Source organism: Sander vitreus, chromosome 11 (genome assembly GCF_031162955.1).
Source record: "Sander vitreus isolate 19-12246 chromosome 11, sanVit1, whole genome shotgun sequence".
Taxonomy (NCBI): Eukaryota; Metazoa; Chordata; class Actinopteri; order Perciformes; family Percidae; genus Sander; species Sander vitreus.
This window is the reverse complement of record NC_135865.1, coordinates 14,668,348-14,690,139: the sequence shown is the minus strand read 5'-3', so window position 1 is coordinate 14,690,139 and position 21,792 is coordinate 14,668,348. Positions and strand designations below refer to the sequence as shown.

Sequence of the window (21,792 nt, the reverse complement as noted above, 5' to 3'; positions counted from 1 at the left end):
CGTGATTTCCTGCAAGACAGTAATGTTAGTGTTCTGCCATGGTCAGCGAAGAGCCCGGATCTCAATCCCATTGAGCATGTCTGGGACCTGTTGGATCGAAGGGTAAGGGCGAGAACCATGCCCCCCAGAAATGTTCAGTAACTTGCAGGTGCCTTGGTGGAAGAGTGGGGTAACATCTCACAGCAATAACTGGCAAACCAAGTGCAGTCCATGAGGAGGAGAATCACTGCAGTACTTAATGCAGCTGGTGGCCACACCAGAGACTGACTGTGACTTTTGATTTTGACCATCCTTTGTTCAGGGACACATTTTAGTTAGTTAGTCACATGTCTGTGAAACGTTGTTCAGTTTAGTTCTTAGTAGTTGAATTTTTTTTTATGTTCATACAAAGTTTGAAAATAAAAGCAGTTGATAGTGAGAGGACGTTTCTTTTTTTTGCTTAGTTTATAACACTCAAAAGAGCCATTCTCAATTATGAGTACACTTTGAATTGATCTGATAACATTAGGTATTGCTTTTAATGTCGGACTTTTACTTAATAAATATTTGTATATTGTATTGAAATTATAGTTTAAAAGAATGGTCTGTGAACATTGTACAACTCCTACTGATAACAGCTGTATGAGATTACAGACTTTAAAGCCGGAAGAGGAAATACTTGATGAGAGAAACTGTCGACACCTAAGAAGCAACAGTTTGTGCTGACTTTTGTATCTTTGCTGTATTTTAACCTTAACGAAACGCAGCTTCCAATCAGGTGTTTGTCGCTCCACTCTTTCGTTTCACAGGCGGATATTTGGGCGTTTGCGCCACCTTGTGAGCGAACTGCTCCCTCAGCAGAGCCAACGTACATCTGTCACAAGATGGTGTCAATAGTTCTCACTCTTCGACACCACACAGACGAGGTCAGCTGCTGTGCTTTCTCTCCATCTCTCCTCGCGACCTGCTCCGGTGATAAAACTCTCCGTGTTTATAACACAGCGGACTTCTCGGAGCTTCCTTTTTCTCCTCTCTCGGGCCACGGCTACGGGGTTCACTGCTGCTGCTTCAGCTCATGTGGCAGCTACCTGCTCAGCTGCTCCACAGACGGATCCACCATCGTGTGGGGCTCACACACAGGTGAGGTGGTCGCGGTGCTGCAGCACCCGGCCCGTAATCCGCTCCGAGTTTGCGCGGTGGCACCAGACTCCTCCCAGCTGTTGGCAGGGGCCTGCGATGGCACCGTGGCCCTCTGGGACTTCCGCTCCAGGACATTACGCAGGTACAGTGTTATCCAGTGTCAATCACGTCAACAGTTGTATTATCAAACAGTACGTTGGAGCAATCAAGGGCCAGTTTGCTGCCTAGTTACAGCCTTAAAGTGACATTTTAAAGGGCCCATATCATGCTCAATTTCAGGTTCATACTTGTGTTTTGAGTTTCTACTAGAACATGTTTACATGCTTTAATGTTCAGAAAACACATTATTTTTCTTATACTGTCTGTTTAAATATACCTGTATTCACTCTCTGTCTGAAACACTCTGTTTTAGTGCCCCCCTTCTTAGTCTGCTCTGATTGGTCACATTACAGAGTATTGTGTATCAGCGCTCTTGGTCATTGCAGCCATGGAATGACTGTAACGGAACTGTAGCAGCATTTTCTACTTTATATTATAGTTGTGACATCTCAACTGTACGGAAGTCCTGACAGCTCGTTTAAAGGCACCGTTTTTCAATATGGGCTGTTTGCATTTCTCTTCAGATTGAGTGTTTTGATACTTTCACAGTTTTTATATAGCACCTCAACCTATTTTATAATCAAAGAGATGGAAATCTCACTTTTTACAATATGGGAACTTTAAAGCTTACTTACATAGTTCTCTATAATTAATCATGACTACTGTAAGCAATTGTCAAAGCTAACAAAGCAAGTTGTTAGTTATTATAAATTACTCAAAAACTGCAAATCTGTGTTTAGGGTTGTTCTTGATAATCTTTTAGTGCATAAAATACCACTTATAATTTCTCAGAGCCCATTGTTTTATCTGACCAGAATCACTTTACTATAACATCAAATCCTCACATGTGAGAAGCTGGAACCAGTTGGTACTTTTGCTTGAAAAATGACTTAATCGATTATCAAAATAGCTGTTTGATCAGAGTAGACTGACAATGATTTCTCCCTGACAACTCAACTCAAGCTTGAAGGTTCAGTCTTAAACTTGAAATTCCTATCACAAGGTAAATGGCCTTCACCAGCAAATAGTCATCCCACACCATTCTGATGCTTACATTGAAATATTTTGATTGGTGCACTGAATGTTTCATGTAATTATTTCATCAGAGCCACGCCCACTCCAAACCAGTTAGAAAAGCACAGATAAAAACACAAAGAGAAATTACAAAAAATGTTTGGCAGAACATTTTGTGTTCATCTGGAACCCTTTGGTTAACAATAAGAAAAAAATAAGTTTTTCAGGACCTTAAAACATCTGTAACTCCATTGGGTTAGACCCACAGTACATTGACCCTACTCAAGAACGATTAGGGTTACTTAGCTTGCTACTACATTAAGGCAGGTTTAACATTAGAGACACATGGGACTAATGAACAGAACCAGCCAGAGAAGCACTTATTGTCAAGAGCTACCAACTTGAATCAAATATGTTAATAAGACCATCTTTATCTGAAGATCACAGCTTTCACAAGCCCCCTTAGGGCTGCTGTGGCTCTCTAATTAACACTCTCAGAGGTGGTTTAAATTAATCTCAGTCCAGGACTCCATAGCCTCGTCCACATTAGTTTCACACAGCTACATTTTAAACCAGGATTAATTAAGTCCTTTATTTTACAACATTCCCAGTAAACCTTGCTGTTTATAACAAGCCGTATATTTCCACCAACTGCGGAACGGCTGCAGATCGGCTCTGCTGCGTGTTGGCTCCGTGAACCACCGTCCTTCAATACACACCAGGTCCCAACAGCTGGGGCCATGACTGACAGCTGAAGTCACTAGGACCCAGGAGATCTCGTGAATTCACGTATGATCGCGCGATATAACAGGATGTCGTTTCTATAAACAGAACCACAAAACCAACAACAGTTTGTTTCCATTCCGACTTCAGGCCTGTCTCCGCCCATTATGACGTTTTCAAGGTGTAGTGCAGGGAAATATGATCTGCCGTGAGCATGGTGTATTTTATTTTGAAAATTAAACATGTTTTATGTTGCTTCTGTGCTCGACTTCCTGAACCGCACTATCTGCCCTGTGCTGAATTGCTGCGGAGCTCTCCGGCGTCCGGCAAAAATAGAAGCTCTGCGTATCTGCTCCGGAGGGTTGCGGACCGCCAGAGCTGGGACGGAGTCGGAACACAGCCGTTCCGCAGTCAGTGAAAATACACACATTGACTTTAATGGAAACCTAATGACTTCGCCGCGGTTCCAGAGCGGATGCGCAGCCGTTCCGCAGTTGGTGGAAATCGGGGGTAACCCAATGTGTTTAATCTAACATTGTCTATTACAGATGCAGTGCAGTGAGCGAGGCCAGTGTTGTGGCCTGCTGCTTCTCTCCCTGTGGCCAGATGTTTGTAACCGGATGCACCCACGGAGACCTCAAACTATGGGATACGGACATCAACCTCCTGCATGCTGAGAAGGACGCCCACGACTTGGGAGTCACCTGCTGTAGCTTTGCACCGCAGTTTAAAGTTGGTGAGTTCTTAGTGTTTAAGGGCCAGTTGACCAAAATCACAAAAAAAACAAAAACTATTTTCACTTATATTCAGTTCAGTTCAGACACTTTATTAATCCCAATGGGTAATTCATTTGCAGCTTCCAAGTCCATACAGTCAGTTCCAACGAACACTCACCAATCACTTATCAATAGTGGTGTCTAGACATGCAGATAGTTTGTCTGTTGATGGTTTATTATTTTAAGTCATTTATCAAGCAAAACGCCAAACATTTGCTGTTTTCTTTCATGTGTTTCACATTCATTGCTGCTTTTTACTTTTGTTAATCATTGTAAACTAAATATCTTTGGGTTTTGGACTACTGATCAGACAAAACAAGCAATCAGCATGGGCTCTAGGAAACAGAATTTTTAGTTTTTTTGCTATTTTCTGACTTTTTGTTAACCAGATGGTATTGATTAATCATAACAATTAGTCTGTAGATTTATAGATTAATAATAATAATAATAATAATAATAATAATAGGAGTTTTCACTATCCCGGAACAGAACACTCTTGATTGAGTCTTTTATGATTTTGGGTGAACTAATCCTTTAGTTTGTAACTTAAATCAACTTAAATCAAAATGACATGTACAGTGTTTGTTCTTTGCCACGTTTGGGAAATAAAAGCATATTTTTGTTCTGTAAATCTTCCTTTAATCCAAACACTATATTTATGCCGCATACTGTGAAATATATGCTTGCCATGTGTTGTTACACTTCACATACAGGCAGTTATTTTGTTATTAAAGTCAGTCCAGCATGAACATTAAGATCAGATCTGTGAACACTGGAGACAGCTGATCAGCTGTCTCCAGTGTTCACAGACATTTTTAACACCTCACTCGAGACATGCCACATGCCAGCCTGTTTCAAGACCTCAACCATTATCCCTGTCCCCAAGAAGCCAAGGACCACAGGACTTAATGACTTCAGACCCGTCGCCCTGACCTCTGTGGTTATGAAGCAGTTTGCCTACAGAGCCAATAGGTCTGTAGACGATGCAGTCAATTTGGCCCTCCACTACATCCTCCGGCACCTGGACTCCGCAGGAACCTACGCCAGGATCCTGTTTTTGGACTTCAGCTCTGCCTTTAACACCATCATCCCGGCTCTGCTTCAGGAGAAACTCTCCCAGCTAGGCTTGCCTGACTCCACCTGCAGGTGGATCACTGACTTCCTGTCTGACAGGAAGCAGCATGTGAAGCTGGGGAAACACATCTCCGACTCACAGACCATCAGCACCGGATCGCCTCAGGGCTGTGTTCTTTCTCCTCTGCTCTTCTCCCTGTACACCAACAGCTGCACCTCCAGTCACCAGTCCATCAAGCTTGCGGACGACACCTCCCTCATCGGACTCATCTCTGATGGAGATTAGTCCGCCTACAGGTAGGAGGCTGACCACCTGGTGACCTGGTGCAATGAAAACAATTTAGAGCTCAACGCTCTAAAGACAGTGGAGATGGTTGTGGACTTCAGGAAGAATCCAGCCCCACCTGCCCCCATCACCCTCTGTGGCTCCACAATTGACACTGTGGAGTCTTTCCGCTTTCTGGGAAGTACCATCTCCCAAGATCTCAAGTGGGAGCTGAACATCAGCTCCCTCGTCAAGAAAGCACAACAGAGGATGTACTTCCTGCGGCAGCTGAAGAAATTCAACCTGCCAAAGACAATGATGGTGCACTTCTATACAGCCATCATTGAGTCCATCCTCACATCCTCCATCACCATCTGGTACGCTGCTGCCACTGCCAAGGACAAGGGCAGACTGCAGCATGTCATTCGGTCTGCAGAGAAGGTGATTGGCTGCAATCTGCCGCCGCTCCAGGACGTTTACGTCCCCAGGACTCTGAAGCGTGCTGGTAAGATTGTGGCCGATCCCTCCCACCCCGGTCACAGACTCTTTGAGACACTCCCCTCTGGCAGGAGGCTGAGGTCCATCAGGACCAAAACCTCACGTCATATGAACAACTTTTTCCCCTCCGCCACTAGCCTTATTAACAAGGCCCGGAAACCATCCTGACTCTCCACCCCTGGCTCTTCATGCCACTGTTCTCTCTCTGCTGTAATGCTCTTTGCTCTTTATTTATTTTTTATATTTCTATCTTTAATTTTAATTTAATTTAATACATACTGTGTACATATACTTATATTGTTTATACCTATACTTACATTGTTTAATATTCCATCTAGAGAATGTGTGACGTGCACCAACACCACCAAAACAAATTCCTTGTATGTGTTAAAAACGTACTTGGCAATAAAACCCATTCTGATTCTGAAAGAGGGAATGGGGCTGTTTTTTGTTCTGCAGAGGGCTGCTGTGTGGAGTTTCGACTGGCCTCCTGTGGACAGGACAGCCAGCTGAAAATATGGATTGTTTCCCAGCGTGAAGGTGCAGGTAGGCGGACCCCTTTTTCTTCCTCCCTGAACTGAACGCTCTCTCACTTCATCTCCCATGAGAGAGAGACACAGAGAGAAGCTGTTGACTGCTTTAACCTTGATATCGCTGTGCAGAATAGAGCAATTTTATTAGTGTGTGGAATAAATCAGCTGCAGACTGACTCATTAATAATGGATCCCTTTAAGACATTCTGCTGAACTATAGCAGCTGCAGAGGACAGCGTGTATGAGTGTGTGTGGAGAAGAGTTGGAGAGGAAATCAGGTGCATACAGTATATCCTCCGTGACATTAATATCTTGTACAACCGACAGCAGAACAAGAACATTTAGTGTATGTTCACAGGTTGTGTAACCAGCCTGCAGACTGTATTTTCATTAGTGTGTGAACACGCCATGTTATTAGTTCCTAAGATGTGTTTCTGTGGTAACAGCCATATCTAGGGAGGATAAGATGTGTCACAGGTGGTGACCCGCTGCAGTCAATGGGGACACCGAACAACGTCTGTGCTCATTTAATTCCTTTTAAAATGTATTTTTCACATATGTACTCTCTGTGGAGGAGCTTTCAACCTGCCCACCCTCCTGAAATGTGCATTTATCTTGACTTTGCAAGAGGATTGCATGCTTGAACCCCTCTTCCATTGTTATATGATAAAGAGACTCAAGTGTAGATGATTCAGGGAACCAAGGGGCCAATTTTGAAGCCGGGATCGCTGTCTAAATGGAACATCTTTCTTGTCTTGGCTTACTTGTGTTTGCAGCCCCATATTTTTATGGTGTCATATCCAAAGGATATGGTCTTATTTAAGCTCTGAGGGTCAACTCTTTGAGGTATGCTTTGAGGAAAGGAAAAGACTGCAAATCTGCCTTTTCCTTTCCTCCACCAGCATACCTCTCGAACATTTAATTTATTTTCTCAAGTGCACATTTAAATTTTGTCAGGTTTAATAATGGGTTTTTGTTTTTTCCTTACCAAGAAGTACAGGTGCTTCACTTCACATCATGAATATGCATGCAAATAACAAATTAACCTCCCACAGAGCCTGAAAACAGCAGTTTTACACTGATGGAGAAAAGGGAGGTTTAATTTAATACATGTGTATTTACAGGCTAATCATTTAAATGCTGTTATAGTCTGATTGATTTTGGCACATAGGATTATTACACAATGAATTGTTACTCTGTTCTCAGAAGTGTCCTTTATATCTTAAGCTGTGAAAGTCTCAGGCTTATTGCCAAAAAGAAAATCCTTTGTTTCCAAGTGGCTGTCAGCAGGTGGCACAGCTGCAAGCCAGCAGGAGTGAAGAGAGTTATTGACAAATACAGACACAATTTTTATTTGAAGTCTAAGGTGTGTGTGTGTGTGTGTGTGTGTGTGTGTGTGTGTGTGTGTGTGTGTGTGTGTGTGTGTGTGTGTGTGTGTGTGTGTGTCCGTCCGTCCTCAGGCTGTGTCATGAAGCTGGTTCACACTCTTACCAGCCAGTCAGCTCCAGTTTTGTCTTGCTCTTTCTCTTCTGATGGAGAGCTGGTCGTCTCGGGGTGAGACACACACACAAATCAATTCTTCTTGACACGTGTGAGGAGCACTAATACACATCCCCTACTTTGGCAACTGAATATTGACTTTTGTGCCTGTCAGGTTTATGTTTTGTAATGTAATTTGTTGTATTATTTGCTGTGAAATAATTTGCTCATTTGGGACGAATTAAGTTTAAATTAATCTGTCGTCCATGTTGAAAAAGTTTTTTCTGCGCTGCAAACAGCAGATGCCACTGCTGAGCACGTATCCTGCTGTTCCATCAGTTGGCCACAGGAGGAGTGTATATTGTTGCTTGTTTGCATCCCTCTGCTGTTTCTGGCTTTAATTCGAACATACTGAAGGTCAATCTGTACCTTGTTTGTAGCACGTATGAATAATGTGTGTGTGTTTTTGTTTGAATCCACTTTTTTTGTAAATGCATGCATATGGATTCTGCAAATGATATTTACTCTAATTATTCAACAGTTCGGTGGATAAAAGTGTTGCAATATATGATGCGGTAAGTAAAGCACAAAAACACTTACAAAATGTAGGGTTTTTTTGGTTGGCTTTGCTGCTTCAGTTAACTACTTTCTAAACATTAAATGTCAGCCGCAGTAAACAGATGCCAAACATTCCTGTTCTGTTCATGTTTGTTTGTTCTTTGTTTACAGTACCTGGGAACCCTGCTTCATAATTTGAAACAGCATGACAGGTAAATGACCTGTCATCCCGCTGCTATGCAATCTCTGCAGCTATCAGAAAAAACAGGAGTCCAAGTGTTTTAAAATCAAAATGTGTGATTTTTGCTTGATTAGTTTTTCCCAGAAGCACTGGGTGCAGTGATGCAATAGTATATTATCCAACGCTGCTTTCCAGACAGTCATTGAAGTGGCACCGCAGGGAGGCACCAGCAGAGCCCTTTGAAGTGCTTGGAAGGATTTAAGATACTGTACAATCTAAGACTGTATTTTTTATTTTATTTTTTATTTTTTTTCAAGGGTAGAAGGAACCTGACTTTTAGAGGCGATCTCTTTCTATGTCAATTTTAGTCTGTCATACACACCCTTCACATTCCTGCTCCTCTTCCTCCTCCCTGAAGGTATGTGACTGCTGTTGCTCTGTCTCCCACCATGCCCTGGATTGCAACCGGATCCATGGACAGAACTGTAAAGGTGTGGAGAATAGGAGATGGAGTCAGCAGAACTGGTAAATGTTTAACAGAGAATTGTTTAGGTTGGCGCCTACGAATGCACAATCACTCCTCCTTTTATTAAAACAGACGGTTAGCAGTGGTTCAAAGCCCAGGAGCCATTTGGAGCGCCAAAACCTCCCAAAAGAGTGTTTTGGGAGATATCCAGCAGGAAAAGCTCCTATTACATGTGTATTGCTGTCTGGCTGCAGTGTCTAGAGGAGGAATTGTGATTGATGTTTATTGGTGCAGCAGGGCAAACTACCACTGAGCCCCAGAGGGCTGTTGTTATGGAGGTAAATCCTCTTTTAAAAAAAAAAAAAAAAAAAAAGAAAAGTTCCAACCCAACATGAAAGAAAACATTTGGAATACTAAGTGAAAAGGTGTACTCGTTAGACATCTGGAGGCCTTGAAGCCTCATCAGGGCAGCTCCCTATTTGCCATTAGTCAGGTTGATGTTGACAAGGAAATTCCATCTCAATGAAGATCTGTCTTTTTTTCATGCCTCTACCGCTTTCTCTCTTTATCTCCCATTTCCTTTAATCTTGGTTCTTTCTTTCTTTTCACATATTGAAGTTATTCCCTTTTATGTTTTTCTGCAGCAGCTGAATCAAGACAGACAGTGTGCCAAGGTAAATGTATCCATCCCTCTTTTTTCTCCTTACAAATCCTCTTCTTCTTATGTTATTCACAGTACTTTTTGAGCTAAAAGACACCGTAAGATACCAAGAGTCTAGTAAAGGTGTTGAGATACTTTAATTTCTTGATGTGGCCTGAAAACGTCTTTTCTTTTGAGCTATTTTGTATTGCGCTCTTATGTCTTTTTTGCATGTGACTGAAAGCTTTTGTGTTTGTCATGTGTTTATACTGTATATCGTGTTGTGTAAACCCAAAGAAACCCAAAGGTGCTATGGTGAAGCTAATGGGATCCAAAAAAAACTGTCTGGCTTCAAAGGATAAGGCTGGTATTATTCAACATGTTTCTTAATGCCAGCAAATCCCATGAAGCGACTATAACAACAATGTGTTGGTCTCTTAACATCTTCCCAAGGCAATTCATTTCCTGCTGAATTGTTAAAAATGGGTCACAAAAATGTATTTTGATTTTCAAAAGAGGCTCAGTAATTTGTTAAAACATATAGGCACAGTAGTTTTTAGAATTGCCATGAAATTTGGTGGCAACATTCTCGTCCCCCTCAGGATTAAGAGGAGTAATATGGCGGCTTACTGTATGACAAGATACCTGCAAAACAAATGGCATTCCCATCAGCCACAGCTGTACTCTGTGTTTAGTGCTAATTGGCAAATGCTAGTATGCCAATCAGTTAACAAAATAAACTAAAATGGAAATAAATACAGTGCAGTGGAAGATGTGACTATAACTAACCCAAAATGTCATTTTAATCCATTACACACCCATTCTCTACCTATTAGGGTGGGACAACCTACCCTGTTATCATTCTTATTTGTGTGATTCCCAGTATAAGCCAGTCATTGGAAACACCTGTGTTCGTGGGCAGGGTTAGTCGGTCTGGACGGCGTATCAGCAGATCAGAAATGTTTTTTGGCCCTAAACCGTTCATTGCTTCATAAATAATATCTTAAAATTGAATTTTACTTAAACAGAAGGAACTAGTGCATTTGTACGGGACTATTTTCAGCTGCGGATTGATACACATCAGGCATGCTGGTGAGTATTTATGGCAGCAGGAAGTGGGTGAACATGTCACCCAGTGCAAATGTAATGTTATTTTTGGACAACAATGAGGGTCTATGGCACAGAGGAATAAGCGATCAGGCTTTATTATTGTTGTTGACAATGAGAAAAATAGATATCTTCAGACAGATGATGATGAGACCCCAGGGTAGACCAAGAACATGCTGGAGAGATTGTGGCTATGTCTCAGTTCTCTTAAATTGCATCCTTGGCTCCTCCACTTGCCTCTCTTCCTCGCGTCTTAGTCTGTCCCACCGAGGAGGCACGGGGAGACGCGAGGAAATCATGGGAGGAGAGAGGAAACGAGAGGTACATCTCAGTTCCCTTTTTTGATGGCTCCTTGCTTCTCAGTGATCACTCCTCGATGCTCACTCCTTGGGGTAGAAATAAGAGCTTTGAGACAGCCTTCATGGAGGACTAACAGAACAACTTCCGGTTCAGCTGAGGACCGAGGAGCTATCAAATAAGAGACATGAGATGCAGCCTGAATATCTCAGCTGGCTTGGGAATGCCTCAGGATCCCCCAGGAGGAGCTGCCTTGTTTAGCCTGATGCCACCATGACCTGGCCCCCAGATAAGTGGCAAAAAATGGATGGCTGATGAAGAGAGCTTCATATGTGCATCTGTCCAAGTAATTAAACACTGCAGTCTGAGCCGTCCCAGTCTGCAGTGAAGCTCTGTGAGGTTTTCATGCTTTTGGCACAGTGATTCCATGACTCAGCCTCCTAGACTGGGAGACTCCACACACTATGAGCCAGGGCTGCAGAGAGGTGGTGGTGTTACTCTGCTCACTGTCGTGCAGACCAAATAAGTGGATCTTTCCATTTAGTGTAACTGTGCTTGTGGCAGGAGTTCTGTTTGCATAGTTTTACTTTAACTGTACTTTGTCTTTTAGTGCTAATGTTAGCATGATATCCTGCTAAACAAGATGGCAAAGATTACCTGCTAAACATCAGCATGTTAGCATATTTAGTATTCAAAAGCAAATCCTTACCTCTAGGCGTGCTGTCATGCCAAACCTACACAAAGAAAGTAATCAAGCAGATATGCCAGTTTCTCTGAAGCCTCAGTAGACCAGAATGCAGTGCAGCCACAGGACATGTTACAATTTGAGTGAGGAGTGTCTCAATTGCAAAACCTCACTCATTCTCAGGCACAGGCATGTTCTTACAGGGTTATTGAAACCACCAACTTTCGTGGAGGAAAATATGCACTGATTGTGAATTGTCTAGCAGAGGTAGGAAGAGGTGGGTTACGTTAACGTGGTAATGATCAACACCTCCCAGTCTTCAGGGTTATCCTTCACACGGCTAATGGTGGGCGATGGGAACCATGAGGCTGCCGCGAGGTGTCGTTAACGAGGCCGGCGCACCACAGGCCAGTTTGTCTTGGCCTTGTTTGATAAATGATGACCGCTCGTTCACATTGTGTAGTGTGAAGGTTGATGAGCTGCATGCTGGCACAAGCTGAAGTAACACAACCCACAACGCTGGGTTTAATGTTCTTTTCTTTGGTAGATCACATGCTTGTATGCGAGGTCAGGGGTGTGTGAGTGAGAGAGAGAGAGAGAGAGAGAGAAAAAGTGTGCGCGTGCAGGAAAGTAATTGTCATATCAGCACAGAGGGAGTGTGTCCTTTTCTGTGTGAGGGGAAATTATTTGTTTGCATTAGATAACTTTGTTGTAGGAGGTTGGGGGGGGGGGGGGGTTATAATAGCAGAGCACTTCCTCCCTTCCTGTTGTGCGTTTTGCAGGAAGGAAGTTGCCCGGTCACTCCAGGCTGCTGGTTGCTGATTGGTCAGAGGAGGATGTGCAGACTTGGCTGTGTGAGGAAGGACTGCAGAAGCTCGTCAGCATCTTTAAAGCCAACGACGTCGACGGAGCAGAGCTCAGCCAGCTGAACAAGGAAACGGCAGCAGAGCTGGGAATTGGTAAGGATGGAATATAAAACACAGTCACGCACATTAGTGTGTACAGACACACACACGCACACACACACACACACACACACACACACACACACACGCGCGCGCACACACACTGGGACTCAGTGTTTTTTGTGGGGATTTACTGTTTGATCCTAAAACATGACAAGCTTCAATTGGATAGCGTGATGTAAGCCGCTTTTGTTTTTTATCGATGTTCTGATTTATCCCCCCCCCCAACTCTTTCCCAAACAGTGATCTGATTTAGGGACCTGAGTCTGCAGCATCTCTATCTGCTTATACAATCACAAATCAGGCTGTGTGGACAGAACCCCACGGGATGACCTTTACGTCACAAACAATGATAATCCCTCTGAAAATAAGATTAGTCCATTCGGGGTCGTCCAAGGTCTCAGTGTGGAAAGTGACTGTACAAACTGCAGCCAGAAAACTCCCTGCACACTGCAGACACCAGTGTTGAAGCTGCAACACTATAGTACAGTACATGTACACATTATCTCCACCAAGGCAGTTATGTTTTCAAGAAAAACTGTAGTTTAACATTGATTGATTGATACCACCCTTGCATCATTCTGTGATGCTTAGCTTAGCATAAAGACTGTGGTTATTACACTTGAGTTCTTGTACGATTTTAAATTGAGATATGATGTGTTTTGTTACCTTCAGACAGAGCCAGGCTAGCTGTTTCCCCATTTCCAGTCTTTATGCTAAGCTAACTGGCTGCTGGCTTCAGCTTCATATTTACCATACACACATGCGAGTTGTATCAATAAGCGCATTTACCAAAATGTTGGAACGGTTCCTTGAGTCCCCCTATGTATGAAGAAAAACCTAAAGATTGCTCAACTGACTGCAATTAAATTTGGTAGAAAGTTAGGCCAAGTTAGGCTCTATGGGCCAAGAGCAGGTGATTATTTTTTGGTGTTGGTAGCCCATCATGTGGCTCTTTATAGGGGACTTTTTGGATTGTTTAACTCCTGGAGCTAGGTGCCCAAAACTGTGTACGACTAAAACTCTGTTTACGAAAAAAGGCAAATTTGTGCAGGCGCTCTTTGCATCAGATGTATTCTGTTAAAATGACACATTTAGGTGATTGTTAATCTTGTATTGTGTCTCCTTGGTAGAGATTTGGGCGATTTCTTGTAAGTATTTCAATGCTGGTAGTTTCAGCTAAGCACACCTTGAATTTTTATTTATGCACAAAGTTTTGAGGGGAATTTAGCAGACAGTTTACATGCTGCATGAGCGCCATAATGCCCAGAAAAAGGCATCTTTACTCTGATTACTGGTATTTTGTGGAGACTGTAATCACGTAACTAGCTGCATCACAGTCCCACCCTTAATCATGGTAAAAACGCCCTTCTGGCTATTGTTGTCTTTGCTTTAATTGGAAAGCAGCAAACACAGTAAAAAAAACAACAGTAAAGCCAACTTCCCTTGCATGCTGCTCAGTTATGCGAAGCATGTCCTATGGACCGAGCATCTCTTTTCCATGTGTTTAGTATGGAGGTCAGCTCTCATCATTACCACAGAGTGAGGACAGAGGAAACAGCAGATTGCCACATTTCCTGTTCTTTTTGTGCTGTGGAACCAACAGCTATCATTTTCAATAGCATGCTGTTTGTGTAAATTAGTGTATACACACAGACACACACACACACACACACACACACACACACACACACACATACACACACAGAGCAAATTAGATTCCAGTGCACTTAATGAATTATACGTGAATCTTTGAGCAAGGGGAGGAAAAGAAAGTTCTTCTTGGATATAATTCAGTGTATCTATGTGGAGACAGCGTCATTCTGCAGTTTTATTGTAGCATCTCATCAAATCATCAATCTAAATGTAAAATGGACTGTATAGTACTAATGGCTTGTGCCCCCATGAAAAATGTGAGAACTTATGGAAATTTTAAATCCTATAGAGGTGTGTGCCATTTTTCTATCCAAGAATAATTTATTGAATGAATTGGAGCACTTAATAGGTTCAACGTGTTTCACCAACAGAAGACGTTTTGATTGAGCAACATCACTTTTCCCATAGGATTCAAGTATTTATGCCTCTGCTGTGTGTGTGTGTGTGTGTGTGTGTGTGTGTGTGTGTGTGTGTGTGTGTATGTTTGTGTGTATATATATATATATATATAAAAAGTGTTGTTTTTTTTTTTGGTGCAGGAGTTTCACGTCACAGAGTTCATGGTGCGAGTCGCCAGTCAGTTGTAACGCATACTTGAATGCTTTCATCCTCTCTCCACTTTGTGCTCTATGAATGAGTGCAAAATTGAGGCGGAGTAGTCAGTCCTCAGCACACAATAGCTGATGGTGACGATCTCTTCAGTTTGTATGACCCTGATTGTGTCCTAGAAATGGATAGATATTCCTTTAAAACCTGGTTGTACATCATTAAATACAGGAGGAAGCTTTGAATACATACATACATGCTCAAATAATGCTAGGGTTTAATTCAATTCAAGCTAATACACAGACTCAATTATTCTCAACAAAAACTAAACAACTGACAACTTTTGGGCCAATATTTAAACAAAATAAATAATTATTTTCCCCACCAGCAGTTTATTCTTGACAGTGTGTGGAATTGATTTCCACCACGAAAACCACAAATCTCCAAATGTTGTGACTTAGACACTTTCAGATAAACTTAACTATTAAGTGTTAATTTCAGTGTGTTTATTTCTTGGGCTGAATAAACCATTTAAAACCCATTGGATTAACTTTTTCTTTCTTTAAAGATTATTTTTTGGGGCTTTTCCGCCTTTTAATGGATAGGACAGCTAGGTGAGAAAGGGGAGAGAGAGGCATGCAGGAAATCGTCACAGGTCGGATTCGAATCCTGGACCTCTGCGTCGAGGCATAAACCTCTTTATGTGCACCTGCTCTACCCACTGAGGCAACCCGGCCACCCATTGGATTAACTTTTACAAAACTGAAAACAGGGTCGCTCTTCGTAGCTCACGAAAAGTTGACATTATTAACTGAGATAAATCCAAATAATTAAAATGTGACTGGGTAACTAATTCCTTACACTTGAAGAAGATACAATATGTTTAAAAAACTCTGAATTTGGTAGAATTTAGCAACCTCTCTTACAGTTTGAAACTAATAGACAATTTACACCTTGCAATATTTCAAAGTATCATACGAATACGAGTAAGACAGACAGAGGAAATGGATGGAATAGTGCGGCAGGGAGATATTATCTACAGTATGCTTTTTTTTTTTTAACCACTATTCCTACGTTCTTACTTTCACAGTTTTTTAATTTTTTTATTTGTATTCTCAAGTAGAATAATAAGATGTTAACTTTTTGAACTACAACCCACACAAACTCCACAGAGACACCTTGCCTGAGTTGTGAGGCCATCATCACACCGTCAACGTGTCTGGCTCTTTGTGTCGCGGCACAGATTGATTGAGCGGAGGTCCAGATTAATTCCTGTTTTATTTTATCTGAGAGAGCAGAGAAGGGACAAAGTCAGTCTGTGGAGTGTCTGTCGCCTCGCTGATTCAGTTCCACAGAAAAAACACTGATGCTTCTTAGTGCAATGACATTAACATAAAATAGATTTGGACTGGTTTATGTGAAGTACTCAGTGAAGCAAAACTTGTTTGTATCTATTCATTTATCATCCGATTAAGTTTGAAGTGTTACAAGAAATTGCACTGCGTGTGATGTAATTTGCCACTTGCACTAAACAGTGTGTTTTCACAGAGTCTGTGGGCCTCCGAGGTCGTCTCCTGAGGAAAATCGAGGCCTTGAAGGCAGAGCAGAGCGGTTCAGATGCCCCAGATGAGTTTCTGTGTCCAATCACCAGAGAGCTGATGAAGGATCCAGTCATTGCTGCAGGTTAGATGATAAATGCTAAAAACCTGTCCAATGTCTCAAACAGAGTACATTATTATCTCAGTGTATATAATGTTTCAAAATGTTTCCACTCCAGACGGGTATTCCTACGAGCGAGAATCCATGGAGAGCTGGATCAGGGGCAAAAACAAAACAAGCCCCATGACGAACCTGCTCCTACAGACCACGCTCCTCACCCCTAATAGATCTCTGAAGATGGCGATAACACGATGGAAGTCGAGCCAGTAGACAGCAGCTCATTTAAGCTTGTTTGCCAACTAAACGGGTACTTCATCATAACACAGGAGCTGCTTATCTGATAACAAGTGCTTTTATCGTCATTGAAAGAAGTAATTACTATGAATAGTTTTTTCAGGGTACCACTCTAATCAGAATCCGATAAGTTAACGAATAAAATATCTGCATAACTGCTAATTGTACGGCATTATGTATTTGAAGACATCACTCAAAGTAACAGTGTAACTCTTGAATGTAGAAATTACAAATGTTCCCTCTCACATAAAAAGTTGAATTCATATTAAATTAAATGCACAACTGTTGAATACACTCAGGGTAGCTTATGTTGGCAAACTAATGTTCTCGACAGTATTTGCTACTGTTAGCTTATGTTTTAGCATCTATTAATATTCGATAATGTATGTTTTAGCATCTATTAATATTCCATAATGGTCACTTGTGACAAACGGTTGACCAGTCAGTGGCAAATCCAAGCAAACTAGATAAAAATTGCTATAGAACTGTGAAGATGACTAGTTTCTTCTCTTGCGGCTGTTGCACTATATTTTAGCTATTTTTTTTTTATTTTTATTTTTTTATCCCAAATGTAAAAAGTAAAAGTAAACACCGTACCTTGCCAGAAATGATTGGACATGTAATGTACCATTGTCCTGTAATTGCCACAGAGGCCGCTGTCACAAAGTCTCACCTAGTCTCACTTTAGTGATCTGTTGCGTTACCTGAAGCTTTTTGGCAGCAACCAAACGGCTGTATAATGTTTACACTCATCTTTAGGCTCATGATAATTGTTAAATGTCCTCTTAACATAAGCAGCCTTGTGTTTTAGAATAAAAGTCAGCAGACCTGTTTGTTTTTGCCTCAGTGGGTCTTTATTTCTCTCCCATGGTGGATATGGCAGTAATGTTATATTACAGTATGTGTTCACAGCTAATACAGCTCACAATACTGGAAACATGGCAACAGTTGCATTTAATGTACATATTAAAATAGAGCTGATGGCACTGTGCCCCCAAACCATTTTGTTTTTATAGATTTTTGTCTCTGTAATATAAACTGCAATTGTAGCATACGCAAACTCAACATTATTGAGAATCATTAAATGTCTTAATAGCTGTGCAAAAATAACTATATAAAATATATTGCTTTTACAATTAACCAAGCCATTGGCGCTGTAAATAAATTAAACTAGACAGCAACAACAAGCAGATACAGAAAGGAATCCAATGTTAATGGTGATTTATATAATGTATAACACATTAACAAATGCTTTTTTAGAACTTTTAACACCATTTAAACATTGTGCATAAAACTCAAAATACACAAATCTGAACTTGTCAATACACTTAACATAGATCTTCACTGAAAAGAGGGAAAAATATTTATATAATATACACCAGAGGATCTATAACATCCTTCGTAAAACACAGGAATGCCCGTCCTTTTAGACTTTCTTACACCTTCACTGAGCGCTTTCTCTTCTTTATTTCTCTTCTCTCAGCACCATGGACGTAATGAACACAGTTCAAACCCCATTCACTCATTCAAAACTATTCTGTAATAACATTATGCTGTAACTGAATATGTTGTTTAAGCACTTGAGCGGCCTAAGTGTGTATAAAGTGCTCACTGTCACCATTGTGTTGATGAGGACTGTACACTACATGTCCAAATACTTCCTTCAGTGCAATGTCTCCAGCTTGGCTGAATGACGGCGGACATGTTGTCATGTAACAGAAGCTGACAGCCACAAGCGACAGGTTGGGAGGAGAACAATTTGGAGCATTCGGTACACTGCCTGCAGTCTGTATTCACACAGGAAAACAAACTGCTTGCAAAGTGTACTTCTTACAGGCTTAAAAGTGAAAGTAAAGGGTTTGGTTTAAAAAAACTGAAACAACTCCTCACTCTTTAGATTTTTGCTTGTGTGCGTTGTGGACTGTATGAGAGATAAAACATATCTCTACACATTCGACTCTATAAATGATCGCTTTGGTTTCATTGAAGCTACGTGAATGGCAGGATTATCTCGGGCTAGGCCAGGCTGCTTGGGCTTACTGTCCATGAACGTGTGCGGCATCGCCAGTGCTGGCTTGGACTCTTTGTAACAGTTGGCGGCTTGGCAGAACTTCTCTGTGAATTCCTTGGCGTGCATGCCGTTTTGTAAGCTACTCATTGCCATAGCACCCTGAGGTGGTGGAGGTTTGTGCTGCTCCTGGTAAGTGCTCACTGTTTTGGCGTAAGGCAGCTCACAGTCGACAGGCAGCAGGCCCATTGCTGACGTGTTGTGACACACCAGACCGTCAGACGAGTGGTTCAGCCAGCCGCGGCCGGCAGACTGCAGGCTCGGGTGACTTTGCAAGCCGTGGTGCTGCTGCTGCTGCTGCTGCTGTTGGAGAAAGCGTGCCGTCTTGTCAGTTATGCCCATGAAGGGTCTGGGTTTGTACTCTGATGCAGAACTGGCCTGTTGGCTGTGCTTTGTTTTGTCAGAGATCTTGGTGCGGACATCAGGTCCCAGCTTGCCGCTGTCTGATAGACTGCTGCTGGACGCCAGGCTACTGGTAGAACTGGACACGCGCATGCTGCTGCCTCCTCCCTGTGATCCTGTTGCACCACACATCCCATCCTTTCCTGGCTCAGTATGGTTCCCCTGGGGTCCGGGACCAGAGCAGGCCAATCCATCCAGGGAGGATGCAGAGTGGGCCGACAACCTGTCTTGCCCCAGACCCTTGGAACTGCTGCATGATAAGTAGGAAGCCTGGGAGGAATGGAGGCTCTCATTTTCACAACTGTGACCCATGGAGGTGGAGACAGCCGCCAGCGACATGCGGTTCCCGTATACAGGCTCGTCAGCTGGGGGTGGCAGAGGGCTGATGTCGATGCCTGGGCCCGGCTTCAGCATACTGGACATGTGTCTGCTCGGTAAGGGGCTGGAGGGAGCGTACTGAGATTTGGACCCTGCCCCCATGGAGCTCATATGCTGGTTGGTCTTGACTATCTGGGCCTGCTTGGTGGGCTGCAGGACCAGGCCCTGTTGGGCCAGCTCCTCCCGGTGCTCTCGAGGGTAACGGTGGAGGGGGAGCCTGCCGGGGCCTGGGGGTGAGCTGGGGCTCTGACTCTGATGTCCCAAACTGTTGCTGATGGGCTCAGAGGGTAAGACTCTGTTGTAGGAATAACTGTTCTGTGACCAGCAGGCATCAGTTGCCCTGTCGTGCAGCAAGGCCTCCTCGTCTTCTTCCTCTTCCAGGATGTCTCTTTGTCCTTCCACCCTCCTGGCACGACAGTGCTCTGAAGAGTCCTGCTGTCCTTCGTCTTGCTCCTGGTCAGACTCGTGGCCTCCTGACGCCTGGCTGGAAGCAGCTGCAGCCCCAGCGAGGCCTCCTTTGATCTGGCTGCGCTGCATCTGTTTACACTCGTCCTCTACTCGAGCAAGCAGACGACGGATTTCCCGGTTATTGGGGCACAGCTTGGCTGCTTCGTGCAGGTCAGCCAGGGCTGCCGAAAACTGCCTGTGGATTGGAGAAAGAATGAGGAGGAACATTGTTACCAGATCCAGACTGCCAATAACAAACCACATGAGCTGTTCTGGAGCTGTGCTGAATAGTCTACCTGCTGCTTCTTTTAGCTCTTGCGCGGGCATAGAAGGCCTCATAGGATTTGGGTTTCAGCTCCAGCGCTTTTGTTGCAAACTCCTCAGCCATCCCAAAATCCTACAAAAGTAGCAAAATCAATAAATTATTTAATCAGTTGATAATCAAGCACATGTGGCTAAGTTTTGATCACTGAATATACAGAATACACGCTTATGTCTTGGGACATAACAGTATTTTAAAACTAAATGGCTCTCTCCAGCAATTATGCTCCCTGTGTGAAGTGATAAAATAACTGGCAGGCACCACAGGTGCTGTAGAAACAGACAACCTCATGATGCCAGTTTTGCTTGGATCCCCTGTTAGTTTGTGGCATGTAATCAACAGCTGGCTCGCAACATAAGTCTGCCTGCTAGACTTATGACTAACATATATGACTAGACTAATACTTATGTAAACTAACTTTTATGAAGAGCTTTTCTGCAGAAACAATTATCCAGCAAGTCAAAGACAGAACAGCTTAAATTACCATTATACTGTCATTTTTTAAATTTCCAGTCCACCTCAAATAGTCATTCAATTCATCATTGGGTAAAAACTCTAACAGAAAACTGGCCGGCACAGTTAAACTCTGGCTGAGGGAGCAGGCTGGCACATGCAGGAACTGAGATTGTTTCACAAGAAGATTTGAGGAGATTGAGTGCAGTGCCCAGTGCGCTTGTAGCTTTCTCCCCAACTCTGCCCCGCTACCATCTGAACACTAACAAGCTTCCCCTGCCCACACATGCTCAAATCATTTCACATGCTGGAGTCCCAGACTTATCTTTTTGGCTCAAACATTTTAAACAATTGGGGATACTTACCAGGAAAAAAGTCTATCTCACTAAATATCCATTTAATGATGCCCCATCATATTCATTACTCACTGACAAAACTCCGGTGAGTGAAAGGCCTTATTTAAAGTCATTAAAGGATCACGCTAAAAATACAGCACTGGCTGAGGAACAAAAGGAAAAAAGTGTCTCTTGAGAGGCTTACGTTGGTTTTTCTGCGACAGCGGGAGAGATTAAGGTACAGAGAGACCCTCAGGTCTTTAAATGCCTTCAGGTCATCGCCAAAGCCTTCTCTAGGAAACTTCCTCAGGGCGTACTGGTACCTCTGGGCTGCCTCCTTCATCTTCCCTTTCTGAAAGACACATGGAGGGCAAATATGCAGTGAGGAAGAGGACAGGACCAGAAGGAACATGTGGGGGAAAGAAGCAGGGCAAAGGAATTCACCAGATACTCCCACAATAGCTGTTCTCCGGCTCGAACCTTCCCTTCTCATCAATCACACATACAACGCTGGCAAATAACACACACACAACACGTAACAGCAGAAAGGTTTGTCCTTTCTGCCACAAACTCAATTTGTTAAATGTCAGGCATCGATCATTGCTTCTTTGGTAAGTGGTGCAGAACATACACTATTCATTTTCTGCATTTAACAGAGCTAGAAAAGGATGGTAATCGGGCCATTGTTGTGCTGAACTAAATTAATTGGTCAGTGCTTTTTTAACTTCTATACAGTATAAGAAAACATGACAT

General features: G+C 42.8%; 2 protein-coding genes across 10 annotated transcripts in view; one reads left to right on the top strand and one right to left on the bottom strand.

Annotated features, from left to right (window-relative positions):
* Positions 1-636: 636 nt before the first annotated feature.
* On the top strand, positions 637-17,467 carry LOC144525190 (WD repeat, SAM and U-box domain-containing protein 1). The gene is made up of 11 exons (XM_078261791.1): positions 637-1,261; positions 3,504-3,691; positions 6,028-6,114; positions 7,562-7,655; positions 8,122-8,155; positions 8,310-8,350; positions 8,738-8,844; positions 9,430-9,459; positions 12,297-12,473; positions 16,230-16,364; positions 16,459-17,467. The coding sequence occupies exons 1-11, from the start codon at positions 864-866 to the stop codon at positions 16,608-16,610; spliced, it is 1,443 nt and encodes a 480-aa protein (XP_078117917.1). The 5' UTR covers positions 637-863; the 3' UTR covers positions 16,611-17,467.
* tanc1b (tetratricopeptide repeat, ankyrin repeat and coiled-coil containing 1b) overlaps positions 14,942-21,792 on the bottom strand; it is a 103,515-nt gene continuing 96,664 nt past the window's right edge. For 6 of the 9 annotated variants that reach the window (XM_078261781.1, XM_078261783.1, XM_078261782.1 and 3 more), the window contains 3 exons: positions 21,245-21,391; positions 20,226-20,326; positions 14,942-20,125 (listed from right to left, as the gene is read on the bottom strand). In XM_078261781.1, coding sequence (XP_078117907.1) covers positions 18,580-20,125; positions 20,226-20,326; positions 21,245-21,391 — 1,794 coding nt within the window. In that variant the 3' untranslated portion in view covers positions 14,942-18,579. Of the gene's footprint in view, positions 20,126-20,221; positions 20,327-21,244; positions 21,392-21,792 lie in introns of those variants that run through there. The other 3 variants (XM_078261786.1, XM_078261790.1, XR_013502665.1) reach the window with 2 other exon arrangements.

What these genes read in the sequence shown, in the direction of transcription:
- LOC144525190 (XM_078261791.1), top strand. Translation starts at nt 864, where the DNA reads ATGGTGTCAATAGTTCTCACTCTTCGACACCACACAGACGAGGTCAGC. An exon ending in AATTTGAAACAGCATGACAG is followed by an intron (nt 8,351 to 8,737) that starts GTAAATGACCTG and finishes TCCTCCCTGAAG; the next exon opens with GTATGTGACTGCTGTTGCTC. An exon ending in GGATCCAGTCATTGCTGCAG is followed by an intron (nt 16,365 to 16,458) that starts GTTAGATGATAA and finishes TTTCCACTCCAG; the next exon opens with ACGGGTATTCCTACGAGCGA.